At 43.1% G+C, this 27,766-nt stretch overlaps 1 protein-coding gene across 2 annotated transcripts; it reads left to right on the forward strand.

The window, feature by feature from the left end:
• Positions 1-27,288, forward strand: LOC125768527 (uncharacterized). 2 transcript variants are annotated; one of them, XM_049436305.1, is made up of 5 exons: positions 1-225; positions 1,841-2,043; positions 20,331-20,742; positions 20,815-23,923; positions 23,991-27,288. In XM_049436305.1, the coding sequence occupies exons 2-5, from the start codon at positions 2,026-2,028 to the stop codon at positions 24,328-24,330; spliced, it is 3,879 nt and encodes a 1,292-aa protein (XP_049292262.1). In that variant the 5' UTR covers positions 1-225; positions 1,841-2,025; the 3' UTR covers positions 24,331-27,288. The 2 variants fall into 2 exon arrangements, with proteins under 2 accessions (XP_049292262.1, XP_049292264.1); XM_049436307.1 differs by lacking the exon at positions 1-225 and having other exon boundaries at positions 1,595-2,043.
• The last annotated feature ends 478 nt before the right edge of the window (positions 27,289-27,766 follow it).

Here is a 27,766-nt window from a genome sequence, read left to right on the forward strand (position 1 = left end):
ACTTCATCAAGCTTTCAGGGGGAAGCTTTTGCTCCATCAAAGTCGACTCTCCAAAAATCCCTCTGCTCTCCTTCCGCTTCGAATGTATTCAGTCGGCAACTGGCACCTAAAGGTCGGACGCTGCTTTTATAAAAATTTGTTTCCCCAACCGACCGGCAGCTCAAACGATCACGGACTGTCCAGCGAGACAGACGCGCGCCAGCGTTCCTCAGTCAGCGTCGAAAGGTAGTATCGCGGTTCCTGCTGTAGTGCCAGTGACAGTGTCCACATACGTTTCCGTGTACGCTACCCAGTTGTCGCCGCTATTCCTGGCTATTTGCCACTTTATTTTTCGTACACAAATTCGTAAGGTCATGCATTGACCATTTCACAGTTAACGCTTGCCCCTGGGCGATTCGTGACGCAGCATGATCGATTTTGCAGAGCTTCACACAGAAAGGACAGTGTGTGTGTGTATGTCGATGTTCCCAGCATCAGGGGCAGTTTAGCGAGTGAGAGTGAAAGTAGCGAACGAACGAAAATTCGCATCTTAAAATCGAATCGAATGAAATCCAAAAAGAAGTAGCAAAGCAAAAGGAGAGAAAAAAAATATGCGAAAACTTCTCTAAAAGAGGTGCTTCAACGGAGTGTGTGTGTTTGTGTGCTGATGTGTGATTGTGCGCATTTGTAGTTCCGAGCTGGTAAAAGGAAGCGAAAATTAAGACGAATTTTTCCACCTTCTCCACTTATGAAAATATGTTCCTCGACTGCGGCAAGAGTAGCTAGTGATAGTTATTTCTTCCATAAGAACGTGCGTCTCGTTAAGCTCCCACAGAAGCGTTACGCTTAGTTTCGAATGCGATCTTTTCGATTGATGGAAGAAAAACGTCGAAAAACGAAAGGAAACAAGTTTACTGACACATACGGAACGTGCAAAAAGAGAAGAAAAAAACAGGAAGAGAGATTGATTGAATTTTCGGCATGCTGCTTGTGATGTTTCTCCCTCTTCCCAGTGATCCTGTTTCTTGGTGGTGGCGTTTTCGGTCCTTCGGCTGACTTGTCCAAAGTAGCCAAAAATTGCGTTAAACGAAGATAAGCGTGCGAAATCTGCTAAGCGCTAGTGAGCCGTGAGAACGAGAGAAAGCTTTCACGTAGTAAGCGACGAACTTGCTGACCCAGGATCGATCGACAAGTAGCGAAAAGTGTGTTTTTCTTTCTAGAAGCTTTACATTCAGACTATGAGAAAATGCATTAGTTTACAAGAACAGTGATAAATTAGCAAACTAATTTCAACTAAAAGCGTGTTTTTATGCAAGCAAAAAAAAAAAACAAAAAAATTGCAATCGAATATTCGTGACATGACTGATTAGTTAGTGACGTGTAAACATTCCACAAGGGGTTGATAATCGAATGAAACAATTTCACCTGCACCTTGTTCGACAGTGTGTGCTGTACATGGTGCTGTACAAAAAGGAAGAAACAGTTCAAAATCGTGACCGGATGATCAACGAAAGCTAGCAAGTGTGCTGAAGTGAATATTTATTCCGGGCAAAAGTAGAAACTGTTCCGTATAGGAAAAAAATGAAAAAAAAACAAACACATGTTAGTTTGGGTTCAAAATAAAAAAAAACTTAAAAGATTAAAAGAACAACGAAAAAAACCCGCAAAATACACGCCTTCAAGATCGGAACAATTTCAGTACGAAAGATTTCAACACAAAATACAGAACACGAACCCTCCGCCGCATGCATTGGGAACAACTTTAATGTGCACGTTATGTTAAGTGAACTTGTTGTTTGCTTTGTCCTCGCTTGTGATCTAGATTTTATGCTAAAGTGATTGTTTTTTGCCCCTTTTGCAGCTCCGTTTACAGGTTGCCATTCGGCGTCGGGAGGAGTAACTTTCTTTTGTGCAGTGGTTTTTCGTTTCCGTACTAACGCATTGTACAGAGTGCAATTGAACGAGTGTTAACACTCCAGTGTCCAGACATTTGGCTTGCAGCTTATCATTATTTGAGACAGTCCTGATTCTTTACATCTCACCACGATGAGATTGTTCATTTTGGTAAGTTTTATTTTGTTTAATTTCCTGGGGGAAATCTATTCTTTCCCAATAATTTGTATATTTTAATTGCACACTTGAAAAACATCACTTCTATTCCCGAAGTCATCGAAAGCACTTCACCTGGTACTCGGGGTCGTTTTGTTTACTAAACATCATCTATTCACCCACAAATCAGCATCAGCAAATATGTTTCCAAATCTAAGCACGTCTGCTTCACGCCCACACCAATGTTCGGACACGCGCACGTACACTCATTTCCAACTTGGAGAGGAACTTGCGAGGAACCGAATGTAAGAGTAATTCCGTAATGGATAGATGGATGTGCGGAATTGCCCAACGAAGACGCACCGAGGTCGCGTCGCGGGCGCTGAGTGTTCGAATTTATAGCTTCATTACACAACCCAAACCCGCACTGATGAGTGATGATTGCAACGAGTCGCCACCACTTGGTGGTCATTCGGTGTGAATAAGATGTCGCTGCCCCAACAACGACGTTTGGTGTTTGGCGAGTGGTAAAGTACGGTAGAAATACTTAAGTTGTCTGTAGCATACGGGTCACTTTAGATCTCGGGCAGCAAGGAAAGGGATACCATTTTCACTTTCGTTTGAAAAATTGGTTCCTCCAAATTAATCTTTAAAAAATAATTAATAAAAAAGCATATGCGTGATGAATGTTTTCATATCGATTATGCTATTGGACGTAAAAATTTGTTTATATTTAACAAAATAAAATAGGAAAATGTACTATTTGTACTTAAATGTAATTAAAGTAGCTTGTAAATTTTGTTACATGTTTCTATTTTATACATATCATTTTTGCCAAAATGGAACTTGTTTTTCAGTTCCAACAGTACTAATTGAGAAGTGTCAAAAGCTAAAAACAGGTGAAGATGAGGTGAAGGTGAGGTGAGGACATGGTGAAATTATTTCACTTGAACTTCGAGGATCCTCCAGGGCTCGCTTGTTCGATCATTTTTTTATGGTGTGATTGATAGGTTAAACTTAAAAAAAAATCCTACGCACTGGCGTCGGAAATTTCTCTCACAAACAGTGAAATAAGAAAATAAATCAATCTTTATGCTCTTGATCTTGATGGTCATTTAAAAGGATCAATTTTTCATTCACTATTCACTATTCACTTTTTATAGTAATAATGCCTTTTAAAATTCAAAAAATGAAAAGAAATTTTTACCAGACTTACTGTCGAACCTTTTGTTACAAGGAAATCGAGGATTCAAACAAACACCTTCGGTAGCAGGATGTAAACTAGGGTGTGCACAATTGGAAGCAATATCACTTTCCACGATCAGTGAACATGGGCGAACCCGAGGTGGACAACGAATCTGCGCTCTGCAGCACGCCTCTTGGTAAAGTAATTACAGCACGTCACAACGAGAAATACAAGTTTTGCATCCACACATCGGTCGTCCGTTATGTAGGGCTTTTCTTTCACTTTCGATGCATAAGTGCATGATGTGTATTATGGCCACTAATATGGCCGATTTGTGCGAGTTGTGCTGTAATTGACACTTTCTAGGATAGAGTTGAATATCCTTAATCGATATGTAATATGCAAAAAAATTATTTTTATTACATTGGTTTAGTCGAGGAATGCAATACAAAGTGGAACAAGCTTGAGATGAAAGAGTTCAATGCAAACAAAACACGAACCTTATTCGTAGCTGCATGTTAGCTTGATTCCGCTATCTCTTACTGATCGTTTTACAATAATTTAATCAATTAAATAGATAAAAACTACGTCTACACAGTACTACGCAGTAAAGAAATTAAATTACACTCACATAAAAAATTATCCAAAATAATCTTAACTTTCTTTTTCTGGAATGTCACAACAAAGCACTGAACGTTAGCAAGTTTGTATTTCTATTGTGAACCAGACAAGGGTCAGTTTCTTGCAGACAACAATTAGAAAAGTAATTCATGTCGTCATTTTGTGCGACACTTATAGTTTTCCTAACCGTACCGCATCTTGTCGCCCACTCGGTCACACAATCGGATTACGCACTCGGTCCATCACCTCAACAGATGGGCAGGAAGCCCAGCGAAAAGGCGAAGACAGTTGCGTTGGAGACGAAGAGCGAAATTTAGAAAGTATTTCACCATCGGAATCTGCAGTCACCTGTCGCGTTGGTTCATCTTCCGACCCACCGTCGTTCGGCAGCCGTGAGAGAAATCTTACCATGACCTCAGCATCCGTCCGCCACGGTCTCGGTCGTGGTCCGTCCCAAAACGCTGATTTATTTATTTATTTACATTTTTTCCCTCCTCACTGCTTGTCCAACAACAGAAACAAAACAACAGCAACAAAAAATCCCCTCCCGATATTGGATGGGAAGTCAATTGTGTGGCGATGCTGCTTTTTTGCCTGTGTTTGTGCATGTGCGATTGCTCAGCGACGGACCTCTCCCACAGTGGTGTGAATATCTTCGATTTCAGACCCCACAGTGCTGTGTTCAGGGAGGATTTGGAACGCTTCTCCCTCAGTCTCGATCGGCAAACGTTTGTCAACTGCGTGCCATCGTGTGCGGTCAGGTGTCTCACGCACCAGCGTGTCTGGCAATGGGAGAAATACATACGGGCTGGAGAAATTAACACCGCTTCCACACGGTTCGGAATACTCAGCCACTAACGGAGCAGGAGACAAAGCGGTTGGATCAATATTTACCTACACCACGCGCCAATGTTGGCCGTTTCACCCGCCGGCTTATCGATATGAAACGCGAGAAGATGAGACGAAGTATTGATTTCTTTTCGAAACCTATTGAGACGTTGAGTTTCACTTTTTCTTACACCAAACCACGGGAAGATGGTTCAGTTTGCTTTGCTGAGACACCGTTTCACCAATTTGTCATCGCCAAAAATCCAGTCGATTAATGCTGGCATGTGCGGTTGCAAGAAACGAAGCACAGGGAATCTTTAGCTTTCCATTAGTGTTTTGCACCATTCCACTTTTACCTTGGCATTGCCAGTGTAACTTCCGGGGTAGATTGCATTCTCAAAACGAGTTCCACAAAAAGCAAAACAATACCCAAACAAAGATTGCGCGGGAAAATGAAATAAAAAAAAAAACAATCTCTCTGCGATAAGTGCTGAAACTGACAGCGAGATGAAGGATGTATGCTTCATGTAGCGAGAGTAAAACAACCGTACAACCTAATCTGCACTGCGTGATTCCATTTGCAGTGGATTGCATGCATTTCCTCCGGCGTGTGTGTGCGTTTAGATAAAGCAACAGCAGGAGATGGCAAACATCCGTCGTACGTACCGGTTTTGCAGCCAATTACTGAAGGAAAATGCCGGTAACGTAAGACCTATTACAGCTGGGGGAAACAAACGGGGGATTGTTTAGGTAAGATGTCGAACGGAATTAGAGCATGGTTTTGTGTGCATCCATTATGCTTCTTAATGTAATGAGTAGTGTTTAAAGACTTAAATCAAAGATCACGTATTCAAGTGAGTGTTCAAAAACCACTCTTCTTCAGCTTTGGTTGTATAAGTCATTCACGCGTCACCCGGTACTAATGCACTAGTAGAGAGTTGCTGCTTCGATAGTATTGTAACGGTCATATTCTGTATTCAAAATACGAATGTTTTCGTGCCTTTACTCTATTTGACATACTCATTTGACAAGAATGACAGATGGAGTTTTCCAGTTGTCATTCTTGTCCAATGATAGCTGTCAAAACTACTAAGAGCACAAAAACATTTATATTTTGAGTACAAAAAATTGATCGTAAAAGATTTTTAGTAAATTTAATTAACAAAATGAAAAGAAAATCTTATACTTTTTTATATACATCACACTTATACCCAGCTGAAGGCGACACCAATGTTGTGAGGAAACTAACCAAATAAACGTTTATTTGTAGCAAGCTGTCTGCTTTCCCAACTTGCTATCAGAGAGGGATTTTTTTTTGCTACTGTGTGTAGCCTAAGTAGTAAAAAAATGCATCGCTCCATGCTTGAAACCTGTAAGAAAAAGATGGAAAGCGTTGGTGTTGATTTACATAATTTCCATTTTCCGCACGTTTTGCCCGCTTTTGGGATGATTCATGTTTTGCTTCCCATGGAAAACTTCCATGATGGTTTCTGTTCGTACCATTTGCAGATTGCCATTCATTCAACAAGTGCAGATGTGTTTGGGAGCTGCTTCCGCTTTTCTTTTACCGCACCGGTACCGAATGGCCGTTATCAGTGTGTTATTTTCTGTGTTATGCCATTGATAGTGCTTGGGAGTGGTTGAGTGTTTGTTTGTGGGCGCTCAAAATAATGAAAGGGTGAGATTGTAGTAGTGTTTGTGGAGTAGTGTTGTACGTTGCACGAATGAAGAGTGATGTTGGGGGTTTTTTTTGTTTAACCCCGGCTAAGAACATTCCGATGTAACGTTTTGTATGAACTATTCATAAGTCATTTAATTTCAAATTCATAATGCAATTTTTACTGCCATAAGATCACGTGGGTGGCAAGAAAATTCCTTTCGAAAGTGTTTAAAGCAACAATTTCCGCATTGCTCTTTAGTTTCACATCCTCTTTACCGGATCACTGTTATCGACCGTATCGCATTTTTTTGCCAAAATCGATTCGTACCGGCTAGCTTCGCGCTTGATCGTAAAGTGTAGCGGAAATAAAGTTTCCACGGCTCTCAGCCACTCTAAGGCTCCGGTCTCCTTCGCAATAAATTCAATTAGCCAAATCACCGTTGCGCAATAGCCCGTGAAGAATCATCTCATCGGGGAAGCGAAAAAACTGCAAGATAAGCCCGAGCGCAACAACGAGCGCATTAGAGTAGTAAATGGTCCGTCCTGGCTTCGTCATTCCCTAGCCAGCTGGGCATCTTTGTTTCGATCACTAGCAAAGGGCAGTACTGTGGGCAGGCAACTTCACAAATGAAAGTGCTTATGAACGTTGTGTGCGAGAATGGAACCTGGTACGATCGAAAATAGATCTATGGACATGTACACCCGTTTCTGACCTTTGACCATATCGATTGGGGCGTTGGAATAGACCCCCGAGGTTTCGTTTTCACCGTCGTGACCAATGTAGTAGATGAAAAGCCCTATACAAAGTAAGGAACGGCCCAAACTGTGTTGCCATTCTCTGGTCGATCGTTTACCGAACGGAATCGGGGAAAATCGAATCTCGCGCAAAGTGAGCGTGGACGACTTGATGATTGGATCCGCTAATTGGGCCGGTCAATAGCGAAGATGGGAAGCTGCGGCGGTATGGTCTGAACCACCGCTTCACAACAGAACAAACAAGAGCCAAACCACCCTGTGGAGAGAAAATTAATCGCATAAAATCGCAAATTCGTGGCCAACAGTTTGGGTGGAGAAGCACCAACAGTGCAACGAATCGAAGATGAATGTTCCCGTAAGGGTGCAGCAAGCGAAGGAATATTATTTGCACACCTTTGCGGGGGAAAAAACCGGGAACGATTGGCTTTGGAATGACCGGATCGGATATCAACCGTTCGTGTAATGTACAATCAATTTGCTTGATCACCGCAGCATACTTTTTCAAGCTAGAGGGAGTCTCGGGAAATATGTGTTTTTAGAGTGTTTTATTATGAAAGGGATTTTTCAGTAAACTTTCAAACTCTTGATTCATGTTTTCAATAATGCATCCCTTTTCCTTTTTACAAGAAAAAAAGTCCTCAATAAAGACATAATTGATCGCACTTATTGACATCTTTGAAACATTTACCGTCATTTTAAGCAGACATTTTTCGTACAATACTTTACAGTTAATTCTTTGATGAATTTTCCTCAAATGCTCTTACACACGCTAATGTTTCTTTGCGTACGGTAAACAGTTTATCGCTAAATGCCTGTTTTGCTGTATTTTCCCGTCCCATCAGGTGATTAATGCGCCATGCTCATGTAATCTGCACACGACGGTCCCTACCAGGCCAAAAACCCTTTACCACTGTTGGTCGCTCCGAGAAGGGATAATTTACCGCATCCGATTGGAATCGATCGCAGTCTAAAGTATCGATCACGAAGAGGGAAACAAAGAGCCACCACTTGACCATCCGCCTTTATCATCCCTGCTGCGGAAAACACTTTCATTTTCTTTCCCTATCTTCGACAACACTTCTGCTGGAACCATGCTAACATTGTGCGGCACGTCACGTCGGCCATTCCTCGCCTTTTTGTTCCACACATTTATGATGAAATTATAACGGATGTCTGCGACAAGTGATCGAGAGCTGCTTGCGACGGTAGTAGTTCGGCACGCGCTGTGCCCGTGCTTTGCAACCGATTCGTCGATCGGGGCCAATAGAAATGGGTGCTATTTTCGGCTGTTGATTGGTTTGATGATTGACCGACCGATCGGTTTTACCTTCGCTACCTTAATTGGAACAATTTTGCCCGCTAATCGGTGATCGCTGCCGGCAAATGTAGCTATCACAAGTGCGTTCATGTTCGAAAATTTGGCTGTCGAGAGTTAGTTTTACTGACTGTTATGATGTTTATTTTTGGCACAATAGCAACTAGCACAAAATGGTGCTAATTTTCTTTTCACAAAATCAACAACCTGCTGTTGTTTGTCGGTTGGGTAGAAATTGTGTTTCTCGCCTGCCCGCCTTTTCAATCAAACAATGTTTAAATGAAATGCTTGAGTAAAATTTCTGATCCTCGGAATCGACGACGGAGTCATTAAACTTCGATAAGGTGGCAGCACTTTCACTTCACGCTAGCTGCTAATTAGATTGTCACCAGTAGTAGAGGAAGAGCACACAATGCAGTAAAGTAAATCACGGACCGAGGTTGTGAATAGGAAAGCAAATGCAAATCACCACTTAAAACCCTTGATTCAACCGAACATACAACCCGGACACCGGAACACGGCTGAACGGGTGACTTGCTGCACGGAAGAACACAACAGGCGAGCAAGTGACGAACCCACGACCGCCCATTGCTTTAATTTTTTTTTGTTTTTTTTCTCGATGAAGATCGCATTTTCATCTCATTTTATTCGTTCGACTTCCTTCAATGACCTTTCCGGGGTTGGTTTATCGCTTCTACCGGCGGGACGGAAGTAACCGTTGCTCACGGAGGTCAATGGAATGATCGTTGCTCTCATTAAAGCCGTAGCGAAACCGGACAAAACAGGTCATTGGCATCGTGTGGTTGGATACGGCTAGAACGATGCGATGGTAACGCTTGACATGCTTCTCTCTAAACAGCGTATTCCCGACTTAAATCGAGGAATTTGAGGTTCCAGTAAGCGCAAGAAGCACAACCTGGACGGATGCAGCAGCAAGATTTATTACTTTATAGACGCATGCGGACCACATGTGGACATGAGTTAGCTTCTAATCGGTTTTCGGTGAGGGTATAAGAGAAAACAAGAGAAAAGTGGTTAGCGTAGACGAAGATGAACAGTACGAAACATGAAATAATACTTTTTTTGTGTGTTGATTTTTTTTTCTTCACCAAACCATCACAAATCCTAATGAGATTAAAAGCTGTGTGCCACAGTGTGCAACGAATCCGTTCTTTTCCGAACCCCTTTTGGAGGAATAATGCGAAGCTGCGATCAGCTTATTATACGGTTGCAGTTTGATGAAATGAATGAAACTCTTTTCCTCAACGTCAAGTAATATCTTACTCAACGCAATTCTCGCCGTTGGTGTGGAGATGTTTTTTTTTTGTGAAAACGTTTTTCACCTTCTTTTTAGTTTCACTTTCATGTTCATTACAGCGCGTGTTGGTACAAGAAAGGAAAAGAATAATCATATAGATGTAATCTGGTGCTTGAACGTCTCGTTTGCCGGTGTGAGAATCGTGCAATGTTGGTTATCTGTCGGTCTTTTCCGTACCGGAACCGTTAAGGATCGTTGCACCAGCTGTCACCGTGCAAGTGCAATTGCAAAATCATTTCACCTTATCACTTTGCATCTTGCTCTGTGCCCTTTCCCGAATCTAGCAGCCGTATCATCTTGCGCGGGAAAACGCAAACACATCATAATCAACCGCACGATCACCGCCCGGTGACGGAAAGCGCATTGTTTTGTCGATTGCTTTCATCCATCAGGATCAAGTGACGGGCACGATGACAGATACGACGTGTGAAGGTGTGTTTTCGAGGGGGGCTGGCTCGTTGATGAGGTGACATTTGGAGGTCGTGACATACGGGAGGTTCCATACGTTTGCCGCTTCCGACCGAACGATCGTGATGTGTGCCGCTACAAACACTCTCACCAGCCGCAGCACAAGATGCCGGTCATACGGCGCATTTGAGCTAGCGGAAGGTCGATGCTCTCATTTTGTAGATCTGCCGGTTGGTAATAGTTGTTGCACGTGGTGGAAGATGGTAAGAGAAGATATTTCTCCGTCGGAGCGATTACTTCATCCACAATATGAGCAACGAAATGAGTGTATTTAAATATCTTCTACAAATTTAGCTTTCGGCTTTACAAATGTACAACTCGGCATTTCTTCATTTGTTTCCATGATTATACAGGGGGTTTTAAGTTTGCTTACAAGGTTGTGGTTGTGAAGTAATTGAAAACCATCTGAAGTGAAGTAATGTATTCAATGCCACTCTTTGGACATTTCGAAGTTTCTTGTTTAATTATTGTACTTTAGCTTTATTGTTGTATATTTTTTTATTAAACTTTATTTCTTTTTTTTATTTGTATGAATTTTCTACTGATATTGATATATAAAAATATGTTTCGATCAATACATCTCAATATGCATCTGTTTGAAGTGTTTAAATTTTGTATATTGAGCTTGTTCTACTTTCCATTACATATTTGAACTAAGAATGTTTATCTTTCCTTTGCTTAAATGCACTTGAGATGCGTTTATAATTCAGATAGAATATCATAAAATGATACTAGTGCAGTTTTAGTTTTCTATGGTGCTTAAACTGCTTTTATCAATGAAAATTTCCATTTCCTTAAAACGACACTAAAAGCGAAATCATCATTAATGTGGGTTATTCTATTAGCTAACATGAAAGCCAAGATTCAAATAAAGCGCACAATCGCACATCAGACAAATCTCAGTTCCTGCGGTTGAGTGACCACCTAACATGACAACACTTTGGCCTGTGTCTTGCAGCTCAAACAATTCATGCTAGTGCCCTCATAAAGCAGCATTAAAGTCATTAGATGGTGCCAGCGCATGTTGGGAACAGTAAAGAAGAGAATGAATTTAAAACTAGATAACGTTGAGGATGTGGCGTCTTTCGGGTCTTCGACCGTTGTTCCGTACGTTCATACGGACATTAAACACAACGGGTCGATTGTCACCTGTCCTCTAGCAAGGGGAACGATCGGACCACTCTCGGATGGGCGATGGAAACGATAATGACTACAAAGTACGATATTAATAAATTAAGCGGTCCAACTGGAGAATATACATCTACACGAAGGCAGATGAAACCCCCCGGTGGGTGTCTTTATTTGGGGTAACGAATTAAAATACGGCACCACTAATGTACGGTGCGATGTGGAAGCAAAAAACAAAAAAACCGTCCCGTACGTCTGTTTTTACTTTCTTCCGAAACTAGTCTGATGCTCTTGACTTTAAACACACACCTTTGAAAGCACGAAGATGGTGGTGAAAAATAAAACCGATCGTTTATCTTTCCTAGACCCACGGTTCCTTTTTTTTCTTACCCACGGTCGGTGAACAGTTCCTTCCCCTTTGCCAATTTGGATGAGATCTACAGGAGGTCATCCATTTTATCTGTTCTTCTTAAGTATTGGACCAAACAGAGGCCTCGATTACAATCTCGGGAATGTGTGGTCAAGCTGCCGCAGGGAAAGCGAGCAGAACACAAGGGAATGAAATTTCCTTTCATTTGCATGCTAATAGGCCGACGTTTGTGGTTGAACCTTTACCGCACGACAAAAGGCGCGGACGTCCGAAAGACGTGCTTTGGGACATATTTCACGTAGTCATCTTCCTTGCAGGCAGGGCCGGTACTTTCTCGGAAGGGCCGTACGCTGGCGTGATGGATGTGTTACGCAAGCGTGTAATGCAATTTCTTTCATGCTGCATGCTGCAACATTCCTGTCCGTTGCATCCTTGAGCACAAGGAGAAAGGTTTCCTGCCCCTTTCGTGTAGATCAGGTTTTGTTGAATGTAGTTTTTGTCTTGTCTCGTTCTTTTTTATTCATGTACAATATCTCTGTCCTGCCCTACCTACCTAGAAGGAATCTCTTCCTTCTTTATTGGCTCATCGTTTTTTTTACCCTTCAAGGGTTTTGCGAGACACGATCGGTTTTAATCTTTCTTTCTGCAGAAAGGACAAACATTCCGGTGGAAAGATGTTGGCGTGAGCGGTTACGAATGAAAGTGTAAGTGTCTTTCACCGCGCCGTCACCGGACGAGACTTTCAGACTTTCATGCTCGTAGACCGTTCCGTTCCATCGTCAAACGGGTTCGACGGGTTTGCCCACTTTTATCAAAGCCCGGCCAATGCCTAGCTGGTCTTCTTGTGTGTTTTTACGGCTACTGCCTTCACGACCTCCAAGAGTACAGAATCGGAATGAATCTTCGATCCGGCAGGTCTTATCTCGTTTTTTTGATCCGATTCCGATTTCCGATCTATCTTTATGCTGTATGTTTCCTGTTTTTTTTTTTTATTTACACCTCTCCCACTTGTGATGAAACTCTGGTATGATTGCACCTAGGCGTGTGCTGTTCGGAAGCATCAGCACTTTCTTTGGAAGGATGATAAAATGTGTAGATAGGAGCGAGGCAATAAGGTGAAGAGGGGAAAGGGTTAGGGGGGGAAGAGGGATTAGTAAGAGAAGTTCCGGACCATGTTCCAGCACACTCCGATACTCAATCCCAACCACCTATCAAATGATTCGCCTAACCTTCATTCACCGAAGGAAGGTTCGTCGCTTGCAGTCTTTCGATTTCAACCAAACCGGACTCACCGACTCTAGTCCGGTTCGTGTTCCTGGCGGGACTGTGTGCCCAAAGGCGCACGGGAGTCATATGATACGCCAAAGGAAAGTATTGCCTCAGGCATGATAATGTACGTACATGCATGTGTGTGTGTGTGTGTGCCTTTCTTTAGTTTTATTCACCCTTTGGTTTGCATTTTATTTCTTCTCCTTTTTTTCTGCTACTTGGTGCGTCTGCAAGCGTATACCGGTTTACTGATTGCGCGCTTGTTTGCTTGTGCTGCAATCAAAGGTTAAAAGCATGCATGTCCGATGTTCGTCTAAGCTAGCGGGCATAATACGAGCAAAAATCCACAACAAAAAAAGTACGCTGACACACAGCTGATGTGCATTTTAATTGAACACTTCCACTGTTTTTCGGCATGTTACCACATCCGACTGTTTGAGTCCTTTCGATCGTTAATACGATTATTTATTCACACACACACACACACGCACAGAAAATTACTCTTCACAAAACTATTTTGCGTAACGGTGGTGTGTTTGCACTGTGGCCGACCGACAAGGTGCGATTGGGGAGTATCGATCGTTTAAACGGAACAAGCGCGCGCACACATCAGTACAAGGCTCACGTGCAACCCTTCTCAGGCGCTCGGTAGCCTTTCACTTCGTGCTCGTGTTCGGTGATGAACATTTGCCCATCATAAAGACATGGGGCTGATAATAATAAAAAAAAAACAGGCACACCGTAACAAGTAACAACCCAGCGGGAACGTCCTCAAGAAGCGGCAATGTAGAGCTACGTGTGGATTGAGGTGGTTTTTTTTGCAACAATTTAAAAAAAAACAACTAAAAGGAACAGTTGGTGAATCATCAATTAGCTGGTTTGCAGTACGTAATATCGAATCGCTTCGGGATGATTTAATAGTGTCGTATTTGAAGCCGGATTTGTTAAGTAAAATCCCTTTCATTTGTTTTTCTTTCAAAACTACATTCCATGCCCTTGGGAAGAATGAAAACTGAAAGTGTGTTTTTAATCAGTGGAATACATAAAAAAGACACCTTCATACTAATGAAGTTGTCCTAAGCAAACCATCGAGAAATTAAAAACAAGAGTTATAAATTCCACTTTCCTGTTTATTCCCTTGTTTAGAAGCAAATAGGGAAAGACTCAAAAAAAAAGAAAAGAAATGATCATCAGGCAAACGTTCCGATGCTAATTTTATTATGCACTTTTCAGCTTCCCAATTCCAAGGAATTCCGTCCCAAACGTGAACCACTAGCTGGGTGGCAAGTGGCGGCTTGATGAAATACTTAGATAAGGTCCTATCCGATCCTCTAAGCTCGGTTCAGACTACCCCAACCTTAACGCTTCTTAACGCTCCTTCACTCGGTTTGGAACTTTCCCTTTTATTTTGCGGACAGCACGATAACACTTCCCATCGAAAGGCCACATACAACGACGCATAGTATAGGTAGCACAAGCGTCTACGGGCGGGGGGAAAAACCGCAAACAAAATCCGGAACGCAGCACCGGAATGCGACCAGCGCTGATTAGGTTTTCCTTCCCTGCTAGCGCATATGGATACACGCTTCCTTACCTTCTCCCTCTTCTCTCTCTGTCACACATACACACATGCTCCACAAAAGGGGAGATAGTAAAATTCAAATCAGATGAACTAACTTTATGAACCATACGTTCCCCCGTTACTGGTTCGGGTTACTTATTTGCCGAGGACACGGAAATAGACGGGACGACATTTTTGTGTTTATCTGTTCTTTGCTTCCATTTTTTTTTGTTACTTCTTTTGCGCCGGTGACACACACGCCCCTGCTGACCGTGATTCCCTTGCGCCTTTCAGGAAAATCCGGCAGCGGATAAATAAGTGAAAGTTTTTTGGAGGTACCGACTGTTTCTTTCCTTTTGCTTTGTTTGCTGCTTGCTTCCATTACCGAGGAAGATCCAAAAAAGGAACACCGGTGGGTGACACAGTCACATTGAAATTTTGAAGTATACGGTCCCCGGGGACGTGGAATTTCTTTTCCACCTTTGCAGCCTGAGTGCCTGAGAACGGTTGCTAACGATCAGTTTACGATTTACGAATTCGAATCGAACGATGATTGACTGGGTTTCGCCGTCTTTACAGCCGTTGCTGTCGTTTCGATTCGACGCTACTAATCCATCCCATGTTCCCACGTGATCTTTGTTTCTTTCCTTTCCGAATTGACAGTTCAGACCATGTCACTAGAGGGAATAAAAAAAACACGTGTCGATTGATTGGTGATAAAGTGACACATTACAACCGATGCGGAAAGAAGCGGGAAAAGGACGCCACGTAAAATAGGGGAGACCTTATAATGGGACAAGCAACGAAGCAAGGGCTAACAACCAACCAGACATTAGGTTGAGAAAGGAAGAAATCTAAAACAATAATCTTCCAACCGAAAAAAAATAACCATTTGCCGTGCGTGTTTCCTGGATGAACTAACCCCTTCTGAGGGGGCTCTATCAAACCATCCCGGTGTTAATTATGTTGTTACAGTGTGGAGCTTTTATCGTTGTGAAGGGTTGCAAGGGAGAACAAAAAACAACTAACCCAATGCCTTCCAGTTTAGTACGATAGGAGCAGTACGTAATGATTTGCGAATCGCTTAAATTGATGGATGGAAACCCATCACCATCCTTACGGACACTATCCCGGCTAGTAAGGCTAGTGGGTCAGTAATGTACGGTTGTACGGACCCACCGATCATACACTTTTAGCCTGTGGAGCATTACTTAACATCACTTTCCATTTGGTTTGATCTTCCCCCTTCGGCACGGCTTACGGTGGTGGAACGAGCCGACCGTTCCGACACAAATATTGATGGATGCATGTGCGGGAAAACGTAAGCCGCAAGACTTTGGCAATTGCGATTAACCGAAGCACCGCACACCTGTTGGGATTGTGTGCAACAGTGCCAAAAGCGTGCTTCCGACAGTGGTTTTTCCTTTTCTGTTTTACAACCCTCACCCCATCACCAACGGCACAAAGTGATCCTCTGCCAGAGATAATCTTGACAGTGTACGGTCTTATCGGTCCGTTGTGCTTCGTTTAATGCCGAATGATGATTTGCTGTTTTTGTTTATCTTTTCCTACAAGTGAATTCAACCATCAGTGGCATCGTTTTTTTGCGTAATGATTATTTCATTTGTCTGCCATTACGTTTGATGAACCGAGCAGCATGGTCGCGCTGTTTGATGTGGATTTTGTTCGTTTTGTTAAATAGATAAGCAGAATCAAATAGGGAAATTGTTCGAAAGAGGCAACTGACGAGTTTACTAAAAACTATAAAAAGATGAAGATTTGTTTGGCAAATTTTAAGTCAGCGCCATTGGCCGTTCGATTGCGTCATTCAATGCTTCTATAAAGAGGTAACAAATTGTGCTGTTAATATAACATTTTAATTGGCAATACAGCCCTTCCTTGAGGTACATTTCGATTTATGACCCACTTTATAACACACCAATGGGTTCAATATATTGGTGGAACATTTTATTGACTAAACGGTTGACGACTTATTCTTTTTTTTTATACGATTACACCGATCAAAGCGTTTTAGCGTGACGCGTACGAAGTGTTTAATATTCTTCCCTTCTATTGCTATTCCGTTAAAATGAAGAGAGCTTATTAAACTGCGCCGTCGTGCCTTTAACAACTCACCCTTGAGGAGGAACAAACAAATAAGACATAATAACTATCTACTCAACACGAAACACTGATCCTACCGTGTCTAAAAGTGGCATCACAATTGACACATTCTCGGTGTGTCTGTGTTTGAGAGAAAATCCTTCTTCATTTGATGAGATTTAGCCGATGTTCTCGGTTCATTAAAATTCTATCAATTTTATGATTTTGTTCTCCCGTGGGATTTATAACACGCTGGATGGGAGGTATTTAATGGTAAGCATAAAACCAAACGGGATCATACCCGATTCCGGGATGCTTCATCCACAGCCCAAAAGAACTGTATTGTGTGTGCCTATTGCATCCTAGCGGTAGATGGCTCTGGTTGTAAACGAGCCTACTCAGTCCCTGCAGTTCTGTAATTAAATCAACATCACACGGAATCAAAGCCGCTAATCTGGCCGTTGTTGTGCGGGATGGAAAATTTTCATCTTGCCGTGAGATTTTGTAACAGCGTAAATTTACAGATTACAGTCCGCGTGTGAAGAAGGAAGGAACAGAAAAGTTACCATGGACATGGCTGATACGGTGACTACTTCTTGTTCGATTCGATTGGACAAGTCATCCAGAGTCACGTGGCACCTAGAGCTTGGAATGAAGCAACTCGATCGTGGCTTCTGCAGGTTTCGGCAAAGGGCAAGGCAAGGGCAACCAAACAACGAGAAGCAATAATAAAGCAGCATCAACAAACACCTTCAAATGAAGACGACGACTTTCTCTTTCGACACCCGGTTCGTTCCGCTGCTGGGATGTTGAAGATTCGAACGTTCGAACGATCGAAATGCTTCTTCTGCCTGTGTTCCAATGCTGTTAAACCTTCGACGTGATGGTGGAATGATTATCCATAGCTATGAGCTACCAGAAGTTGAGCCTGCTCGACGGTACGCAACCTGCAGGATGCAAACCCTGTATGATTTATTGTACATATGATGTAAATCGTTGTCCAGAATGTTGTTTCTAAACTGTTTGCTTATAGCACGGCGAAGAAATAAATCGATTCCTCTCGGTGGAAATCGTAACTCGCTGGATTAGGTGACCAAGTCCAATCGATGGTCGATGGTGGTCCAAGAGCGTGCGAAGCAGTAAAGATTCTGTCCAGCATTTTATGATCTCCAGCTGTGAAATGCGTTGCGTTGCAGAAGGTAGAAGAAGGTGATGGAAAGGGGCCCTGTTGCGACACAACCACCAAAGGGTTGACTGAACAACTCCCGTAAAAAAAGTTATTTTCGGTGAGCGCTGTGTCATTACTTTGTCTCATCAATGGATGTCTTCTCTTTAATCTTTCACTATTTTGGGGAAAGAAAATAGAGCCATGTTTGATTAACGATCATTGATTCGTTTTGTTTGTAGTCACACGGTACAGTGAGTTATGTAAAGGTGATATAATGGAATTCTGCAGATTAGAGTTAAAATTGTTGATGTCTCTTTTATAAAATGCGTCCACCGTCTTATAACGAGTTTAATCCTTTCCAGTGTATTAGTGGTTATGCGGGTGTATCTTTCCCACAACATTCTTATGAAAATTTAATTGACAGTTGATCGTCTAGTGGCACTGATTTGTGCAAAATTCTTCAATATTTCACCTTCGCCTCCGAGCAACAAAAATGGAAAGAATTCCTAAAAGTCAAATGCTCGTTTTGTGAGTTAAAAAGGGTCATCGGTAGAATATGATATAATTTCCCTACAACTAAATTTTAATCCATTAATTCAGCTTGTAGCACAGCTTTCGTCTTCATCAGCGAAAACACCATCAAACGATCAAACCATGTCAATGGTTTATACTCAACACAACACACCCGCCGGGTCCGGTGATCAATTAATGCACGTCACAATGTTGACTATATAAAGCGTGACTAAAACCAACACGCTACGTTCCATATTCATGTGAGGCGCTAGTGGGTGAAGCTCGTTTAAAAAATCATAACCAGCCGAAAGATCACCCAGTTCGGTGGTGAAGTGATGAACTTCATTTCGTGACCATTTGTTGTGGTTGGTAGCCGGAATACCACTTCCTTTCGCGAGAAGGTGAAAGATCAGTACCATCTTCGGTTGATCGCGTGTATCTACGGACACGGTTTCACGATCAGTACGATCATGTTCATCTGTGTTCATCGTTAGGAATGCTAAATTCCAATAGATGCGTGTGGGAAAATTGTGAAAAAAAGTTATTGGGATAAACAACACTACCACACCGGAACTAGAAATGAAAGGTGTACAACATTAGTTGATGAGTAAACTGATGAGTAAACTACAATTTTGAGTCAGTAAATCTTCAAAACTCTACAAAGTATGTACGTTGGGCAAATTGGTAGACATCTCCAGCCGACACTCACTTTCAAACAATTGCGCGTTGAAGGGGTTATAAAAGCCCCGAAAGGTTTGTATATAATTATCCATTACCGACCAGCTCTTATCCTTTAGCACGGTATGTGTACCACCATCACGCATGGCGCAGTGCGCAAGTGATCGCTTTAAGTTGTTGCGCACACGATTCCGCTCACGTTGGCCAGCTAGATGTGCTTATCGAGATACCGAGATCCACATAACATGTACCATTCCCGGGCACCAAGCACCCCGTCAATTGTGATTTTGTTGCACGTTGTCTTTTTTGTGTTACAAATATAAAACACCAAACAAGAGAAAGATTCCTATCGGACAATGGTGGAATGGGGGTTCTTTTGTTAGCGCTTCCCCCTTTGGCGTGTAAGGTGTCGCATTGTAAAGCACCGTCGACGTGCCGCTCTTATATTGGCCCTATGCCATAGTTTCTTGCCAACTCCTTGACTCATCATTGGATCGTTTAAAAAGTTTAACTCATTTTTAATTGGACATTATTGTCGTCATTTGTTGTTTAGCGTACAAAAGAAGGAGAAGAAGAGAAGACTGGGCGAAAGAAACAAGGCCGGGTGGTACTTTCGAGTGGCGCCCATGTTTTGGGATGGGAAGGTTTTTTTTTTAAACCAACCAGGATGATTAATGGTTACGGAAGGGGCGTGAAATGGAAAGTGAACAGAAGAACACACCTGGGATTTCAGGTGTTCGTCCATCTGGCGCATCTTCAACCGAAGCCTTGCAGAAGAGCGATCGTTCTGATACGGAGAGACAGCATTATGCTTCATCGTTAAACGAACGGTTATTGGATCCGAGATGGTGGGGATCGCGTAAAAAATTATACTCCCCGACCGCCATCGGGGCATGTTCTGTTCTGCATTTTACCCGTTCTGGATCAAAACCAACAGATGGGAAAGTGAAAGTCATCCGATAACAGGGCGGTGTTGCAAGGGTTATGTGCATTAACGTGTGAGAAAATAATTTTACTTATCTTCTAATCACTGGCCGGTAGCATTACGAAGCGTTATTATTGACGTTTAACCTTGACGTTTAATACTGTATTGAAAAAGAATTCTCTGTACTAAAGGAATGTCTTTGCATACCGAAGTTTGTAGGCTATTCGGAGGTTTAGAAAACTACCCCGTTAATCAAACTAAAGGTCTATTCAAAAAGAGGCTTTTTATTATGTTGTAATGTCTTTGCTAGTTTAATTGTTCGCTTAATTGTAGTACACTTGCACAAGAAGACAAGAATTCGACAAACGATTTCAATTAAATCCCCAATTACTGAGCAAAACTCGTGCTAATCGCTTTCTTTTCGTTTCTCTACAGGCGATCGCCGCCCTGGTGGTCCTCCATGGGTACGTGGAGTCAAAGAATGTAACGAGCCCCTCCGACACATCGTCAAAAACGACTACGACAACAAAGGCGAAGGAAACGACAACGAAATTGGCATCAACATCGACCACGGTATCCACGAAGAAGCCCTCGGAGTCGACGGAGAAGAAGCAACCCGGCAGTGATCGGGAGGCGCGCGGTAAACGAACGCTCGAGTTTGATAACTTTGGCAACTACAACTACTACCAGAGTGTACCGGCGCACACAGTCCAACGTCGTGTGTCGCACGCGTACCAAGATCCTGGACAGTATAATCACTACCAGAGCAACTACATTCAACCGCAGTACTCCTTCCAGCACCAACACAGTGGTTCGGCTGGTTCCGGCGCTGTAGGTTCTTTTCAAGGTAATTAGAGAGTTCTCTGGAGCTTTACAGTGGCTTGAGTTATTTAATGATACAACTTATTTTTTGCTGCAGGTTTTGAAGGCGATAGCACCAACAGTATTGGTAGCTTCCAATCACTTCCACCTGTAGTGCACCACCAACACTACATCGAACCACCGGAGCCGATCATTGAGATCATCATTAAGGAAAGCAACGATTCGCTACCACTCGATGCGCAAACCATCTTGCCGAAACAGAAAAAGAAGAAGGAAGAGGTGCAGGTATTCTACGTGAAGTACCACAAGGATGAAAAGAATGGACAGCTCGTACTAGATGATCCACTGCCAGCAATTAAGCCGATTCCGGACGAGAGTGAGGAGGAGGAAGATTTGTCACAGGAACCGATCGTGGTGACGCCTAGTCCACCGTTGAAGACAACCACGCTGCGTGCTGTTATTAATCCAGATTCGGAGAAATATCACAGTAACAGCGGTATTCGGATTTCGTTCGGTGTGGAAGATAAGCATCAAACTGGCCATCAGCTCTCGGAGACGGAAAGTGAGTCGGTAGCACAACCGGTTGTCGCTCTACCGCAGCATGTTGTTGATCAACGTTCCAAGTCCGATGTGTTCTACCAGCAGCATCAGCAGTTCGTACAGCAGCATCACGATCGCTCGGTGAGACAGCACTATCAGCACCAGCCTCAGCCCCAACCGCAACAGCCACCACCGCAACAGTACCATCATCAGTACAGTGTTCCGGTGCAGCAACATCAGTACCATCATCAACCACCGCCACAAGCTCAGCCACTTGTTCAGCAACACCAGTACCGTGCTCAACCTCCACCACCTCCGCCGCCACCACCACAGCCCCAGCCACAGTTCCAGCAGCTTCAGCAACACTACCAGCAGCACTACCAACCACAACCGCAACCCCAACCGCAGCCTCAGCCACCGCGTGTAGTGTACCAGCAGGCACAGCCGCAACCACAGCACGCCCAACAGCACGCCCAACAGCATGCCCAACAGCAATACCAGTTCCGTGGACAGTTCAATGCACCGCAGCAACAGCCACAGCCACAATATTTCACCCAACAGGCGCCAGTTCCTCAGCCGCGTCCGCAGCAGGTTCGATTCCCTGCTCAGCAACCACCACAACAACAGCAGCAGCAGCAACAGCAGAATTATTACCAACCACAACCACAGCAGCAACAGCAGCCACAACAGCAACCACAATTCCAACGGCAAGAGTTCCAGCAACCGAAACCGATTCCAATTCCTCTTCACAATATTAACCAACAGCCACCACTAAGACAGCAGTATTCTACTCAGCAACTGCAGGCACAGCCACAACAGCAGCCATCTCCACAACCACCGAAGCCTCAGCAACAGTTTAATCAACCGTTCAACAACTTCTACAAACAGCAGCCACAATCTGTACCCCAGCAGCAGGTACAGCAGCAACAGTTCCGCAAACCAACACCACCGCAACCATCGAACCTTCAGCAACCCCCGTTCCTGTCAGCTCGTCCTCAGCCACCGCCCCAACCTGCTCAGACATTCTTTGATGTGCCACGTCCGGTACAGGGTGGTTTAGTACAACAGGCAGCACCGAACCTAGGACCAACTCGTGCACCAGACCTACGTGGTCTTTCACATTCGAGCCTGTCCGATAATGACCATCTCGCTAATCTGAAGCACGTGTTACCGGCTGGTGGCGAATTGGTGCCGTCGGTGTCGAAGTACGAAAAACACATCACGGAAACAGTGAATGCACCAACCACTGGGCAGCGCCTATCGCTGGGAGGAAACGATGTAGTGAACCGACCACCGTTCTATAACATTCAACCATCACAGGAATTGATTAGCCATTCGATCGAACCGACGATTGAAACGGTACAGAACAAAAACATTGGTCCGCTTGCGTCGAACATTGGACCGCTTCCAACGCCCCAGAAGTACGTCAGTCAACAGGCAGCACAGATCATCCCGAACTCGGAACCAATCAACTATCGCGTGGATCCTCGCTTTAATGTCAACTTTGAAGCTAGTGCACCAACGGCAGAGACCCCAAGCAGTACACCTTCCACTGTTGGTACTACACGCACCACATACTCACCCACATTCTCCACAACGCCACGCACAACCGTAGCTCGCTACACGGCTCCACCATCGCCGACGACGACACCGTACCGAACCACCAATCCGCCAACGGCACCAACAACTACACCGGCACCACGATCGGCCGCCGAAGAAGCAGAAGCAAATGAGAAGAAACTGAAAGCACTGTTCGATCTGCCCGATGAGGTACCGGACGACCTAAGGGAGCAGCTGCTGTCGTCTGGAATTCTCGAGAATGCCGACATTAGTGTGTTGGACTATGACAAACTCGGTGAGACGGCACTGGAGAACCTGCCGCCAGAGCATTTGGCAAACTTCTTCAATGCCGGTGGTGCCTCCCAGCTGGCCGGCTCGAACAATGTGCTGTCGGTGGTGAAACCGAACGGAGATAAGCTGGCGGAGAAGTTCATTACCAAGAACTACGACGTTAAGGATAAGCGCAATGAGCGTGATCGGTACGAGATTGCACAACCGAGCCAGGGTGGCAGTGAAACGGTACAGCTAGCGGAGGAAGATCAACCGACGATCGTAACGATGCCGGAGCGACAAAATGTGGACTTGAAGGTGGTACGCTTCGATTCGAACAATCAGCGCAACGTGACCGATCGCTACATCAAGCAAGACTCGACCATTTTGCCCTCGGTCGATGTGACCGGTGAGGATGAGTCTGGTGCGACGGATCAGGTGTTTAACCGTTACCTGCCACTGAAGATCAACGGGGCTCAGTTCCCGATCCCGGATGTGGTAGAATTGCGTGGCCGTAAGATTGCGAGTGTCGTTGTACTTGCTCCTGTAGATACTGGAGCAACGGCAGGGCGGCAGAGTGATAGCGCCAGTGAAGAGAGTACGTCGAGCGATTTTCTAATCAATGCCGAAGATGATGCGACGGACGAGCAGCAGGATCGGCAACAGTCACGATTCGAGCGCGATGTGCTGCTGGATTCTAAGAAGATCAAGTTCATTGCTGGCGAAGCATTGAAGCAGCTGATTAAGAAACCTTCGAGAGAAAACTTCCGCCGGTGGTTGGATCGTGAGGGCAAAACCGACGTTGATTTGCAGAGCGTGGTACTTTTGGTAACGAGGTAGGACCATCTTTAGCTTTATCTGTTTGAAGTGTAAGGATGTAATATACATATTTTTTTGTTCCAGAAATGATGACGATGAGCAGGAAATTTTCATGTACGACATTGCCACCAAAGGTGTGACGCATCTGAGCGGTGAACTATCGGCAGCCTTCGTACAGGTCGCCGAAGAGAACGCCAAAACGCAAAACTTCGACGAGGTGCCGATCGTAGACAGTGGCATCGTAGAGCAAATGGAAACGAAGTCATCATCCGAAACCAACCCAGACTATGGTTCTTATGCTTTGACGTCCTCGGAAGAGTTAGACGATCAGGCGCAAGCGTCCGAGCGGAAAGCAATCTACGTCTACCCGGAAAACTACCGAGGGTTGGAGGTAAACTCGGGCTACAGTAACATTAAGAAGTAAGGTGGAAGAGTTTCCTGTTTAGCTGGAAAGTTAGAAAGTTCAAACAATGTGCTAGAAAATGATGCATTACCGAGGATGTCCGAGATGAACAAAAAAAAAACTGCTGCTGCCAGTACAAGAGTAACAAGAGTCACGAAGGACACGGACCCCCCGGAACGCTAGGTGAGCGATGTTTACAATGCATGTTTGTTGTCTGTTTTGTCTCTCGACCTGTGCCAGTGTGCGTCCATTTGTGTACGAATTGTGTACGTGTTTCGTTCGGCTCAATCGATGGATTTCTTTGGCAGTAGCGTTTGACAGTTGCAAATTAGTAAATGAGAGTATCGAGGGCGTCTAGGAAATGTGACAAGGCGCTTTCGCTCACAACCCTGTAAATAGTGTGCACCGTGGAGTGATGGTCGGTACCATATCTTGAGGTACCGTTCCGGTAATTTCACGACCTTAGGTAGGACAATTGATGTACTTAAAAAAAAACAAACCTAATTGAAACAAACCAGATTTTCCAAGTTGCCAGAATTCGTTCGATCGCGATCGATACGATCGTGTAACACCGTAGTAAGAAGACTCATGCTCAATGAGCTTCTTCTCCGACGGACATGTACACCGATCGATCCGATTGCAATCGAAGAACTTTTGCGAGAATAATGTCGTACTAGCCTAGCTATATCTATATATATATAGAGCGGTTAAATGAAGGGAGAACTAATATTATGTATGTTGTTGCTGTTTGATTGACGCTCCGCAGCAGAAGATCGAAATTTTAAAATTTATTTTTCATAAAGCATTGCGATTGAAGTGTTCGAAACGGTATCGAAAAGCAACAAATCCTGGTCTTAACTGTGTCGATCGAAACAAGCGGGCGTTATGTAAATTATTAGATTTCCACTATCTGTTAGTAGTCTTCGCAGTACTGCGGTATGATTCACGATACGTTTTACTAGTTGCACAATGTTAAATTTTAACATTACTTCTTATTCTTGTTGTCTATTTTCCTGCTACTGCAGAAGGAGCGCTATCTTCCTTCTATTCTACTTGTTGTAAATTATGGAACTAAAAAACTTTTACCTGTAATACTCTCTCTCTCTCTCTGTAATCCACGACAATGGAAACTATTTTTTCAATAAATGTTAATAGTATCGAATGTTTGTACATGTCTTGTGTTCCGTCCCGAAAGATTTGTTTAGTTAATGGTGTATGTTATGTTTTTGTTTGTTTGTTTGTTTGTTTGGTTGATTGTCTGTAATTGTCTAAAAAAGTTTTGTGATATGGATGAAATTTGATTTATTTAAACGCTAAAGAAAAGTAGAAGACCAATTAATTTCATTTAATTTAAATTGTGTTTGATTTTTCTCTCTCTCTCTCTCTCTCTCTCTCTCGCGTCTTGGCTCAATGACCTCTAAGACCATGCCGGCCATATCTGGCTTACTAGACTTATTTTGATTATTTAGCCGAACGTGCAGACCTTGCTACGCGGTGGACAGTCCGGATTAGATCACATACACCACCAGGCCATCCCCAAAGACAATCGTTTGATTGTTATATTGCTTACATTATGCAACAAACATCTGTTGAAATGTGAATGTGCCAAGTTTAAATAATGATCCACGTGTTCGCTAGTATCACATATGTTGTTGGAGGTAGTGCACGGAATTGCCTACATTTAGGCGCTTTGCTAAAGAGAAATTTTGAATGCGTCCGTGCTACACGTGCTTTAAAACAGGGGTTGTCGCACCACGATCAACCAAATGAAAATTTAATCTAGTCACCAAATTTAAACAAACTTAAAAATGCACACAACTACGACAATATAAAAAAGAATTGCAAAACACTCTCATGGTGTAGTAAAAAATCCTATATCCGTTAGCGATTTAGAGAAACATAAGAGTTTATAGTTCAACAGAGGTTCGTTAAAAACAAATAGTCCCCAACAATTAATACTCAAAAACTAATATTTATTTTTTAACAATTGAATTAATAGCTTGTGACATTAATTAGCAGGTAAAATGGAATGGCATTTAAATTATTACCACGGTTTAAACCTCTGATTTATAGCCGGATGAACACAAGAACCACATTTATGTTTGGAAATAGGAAAAACCTTTTAATCACCTACCATTTTTTAAAAACTGTAATTTCCACCTGTGCAGGATATGAAAATGTCTTCTGATGCGTTTTTGTAGGTCAAAAAAGTTCACGTATATAAACGTATATTACTGAAATACATACTAAGGATCAAATTTATGTCCATCATTAGTTACTAGCGCCCTTTACGTAGACCTTCAACAATAAAAAAGCTTTACGTATGTGCACAATGCAGTGGGCCGTTTAAAAATGACTTTGGTAGGAATTGGACCAACATATTAATATGGATTGTAAAACTTTATACACGCACTAAACATAAACAAAGCTAAGAAGACAACGCTTCTCGCCATCTTTCTTTTACTTTCGATCGATCATCGACATCATTATCAATCAATCCTAGAAACATCATCAAAAAGGCCTCGGTTCAAAGAGAGCTAGCAATGGTACGGATTTAAATTCAAATCAGTTCGTTTTCCGAATTTTACTGCCACATTTCAATCTGCTTCGTCTAAATTTAACCTTGATCTTGGCAGCAAATCGCATGGCGCCGAACATCAGTGAACTCATTCACTTCGGCCGTCTTTATTGGTGCTTTACGAATATAAAGTCGAAAATTCAACCGATTCCAGTTTACAAACGAAAAACCACTACAAAGCGATCGCTAATTGGTTATGGGATTCTCGATTTTTTTTTTCTTTCATGTTACCGTTGATCGATAAAATGGTGAAGGATTAGATCGTATGTGTAATAAGAAGCCGATGAGATAGATTTTGCATAACGAGATACATGTTCCGATCGTTTGGTTGTAGTTTCGCTTCCACCAACTTGATCCGATTGTCACCTTGCTACCGTGTTTTTTTTTTTGTTTTTTGGTTATCTTTATTAGAATGCCCACACGTTGGAATGCCGTTCCCACTGATAGTTGCGAAATGAAAGAAAAAAGCGTAATGCGCCATAAATGCTAATGCTACAAGCGAACAGTTAAAATATGCTTGGTATGTACTAATAATAAGATTCGTCTCCTGTTATCAATATCCTTCGATTAGTGACGGCTGCCCGAACCAGACATCAAAACATCATTATAAACACATGACGCTGTTTGGTGGAGGTGGTCCATAACGTTTTAAAAAGTCCTTATCGTGCTGCATAACATTTCCATCGCTCAGTTTCCCAGCATCGGCCACTGGAAATGACAGCTTCTGCTCATAAGAAACCTTGGCCGAAGTTCATATTTCACCGGCTGTCCTTGTGGTGTGTGTGGTGGTTAAAGGTTAATGGTAAGGTTGCTTATTTTTTGCCACTTGTTCGACTACTCGATCAAGTTACCCCATTCTCAAGTTGCGATGCATCTTCG

This window comes from Anopheles funestus, chromosome 3RL, assembly GCF_943734845.2.
Source record: "Anopheles funestus chromosome 3RL, idAnoFuneDA-416_04, whole genome shotgun sequence".
Lineage (NCBI taxonomy): Eukaryota > Metazoa > Arthropoda > Insecta > Diptera > Culicidae > Anopheles > Anopheles funestus.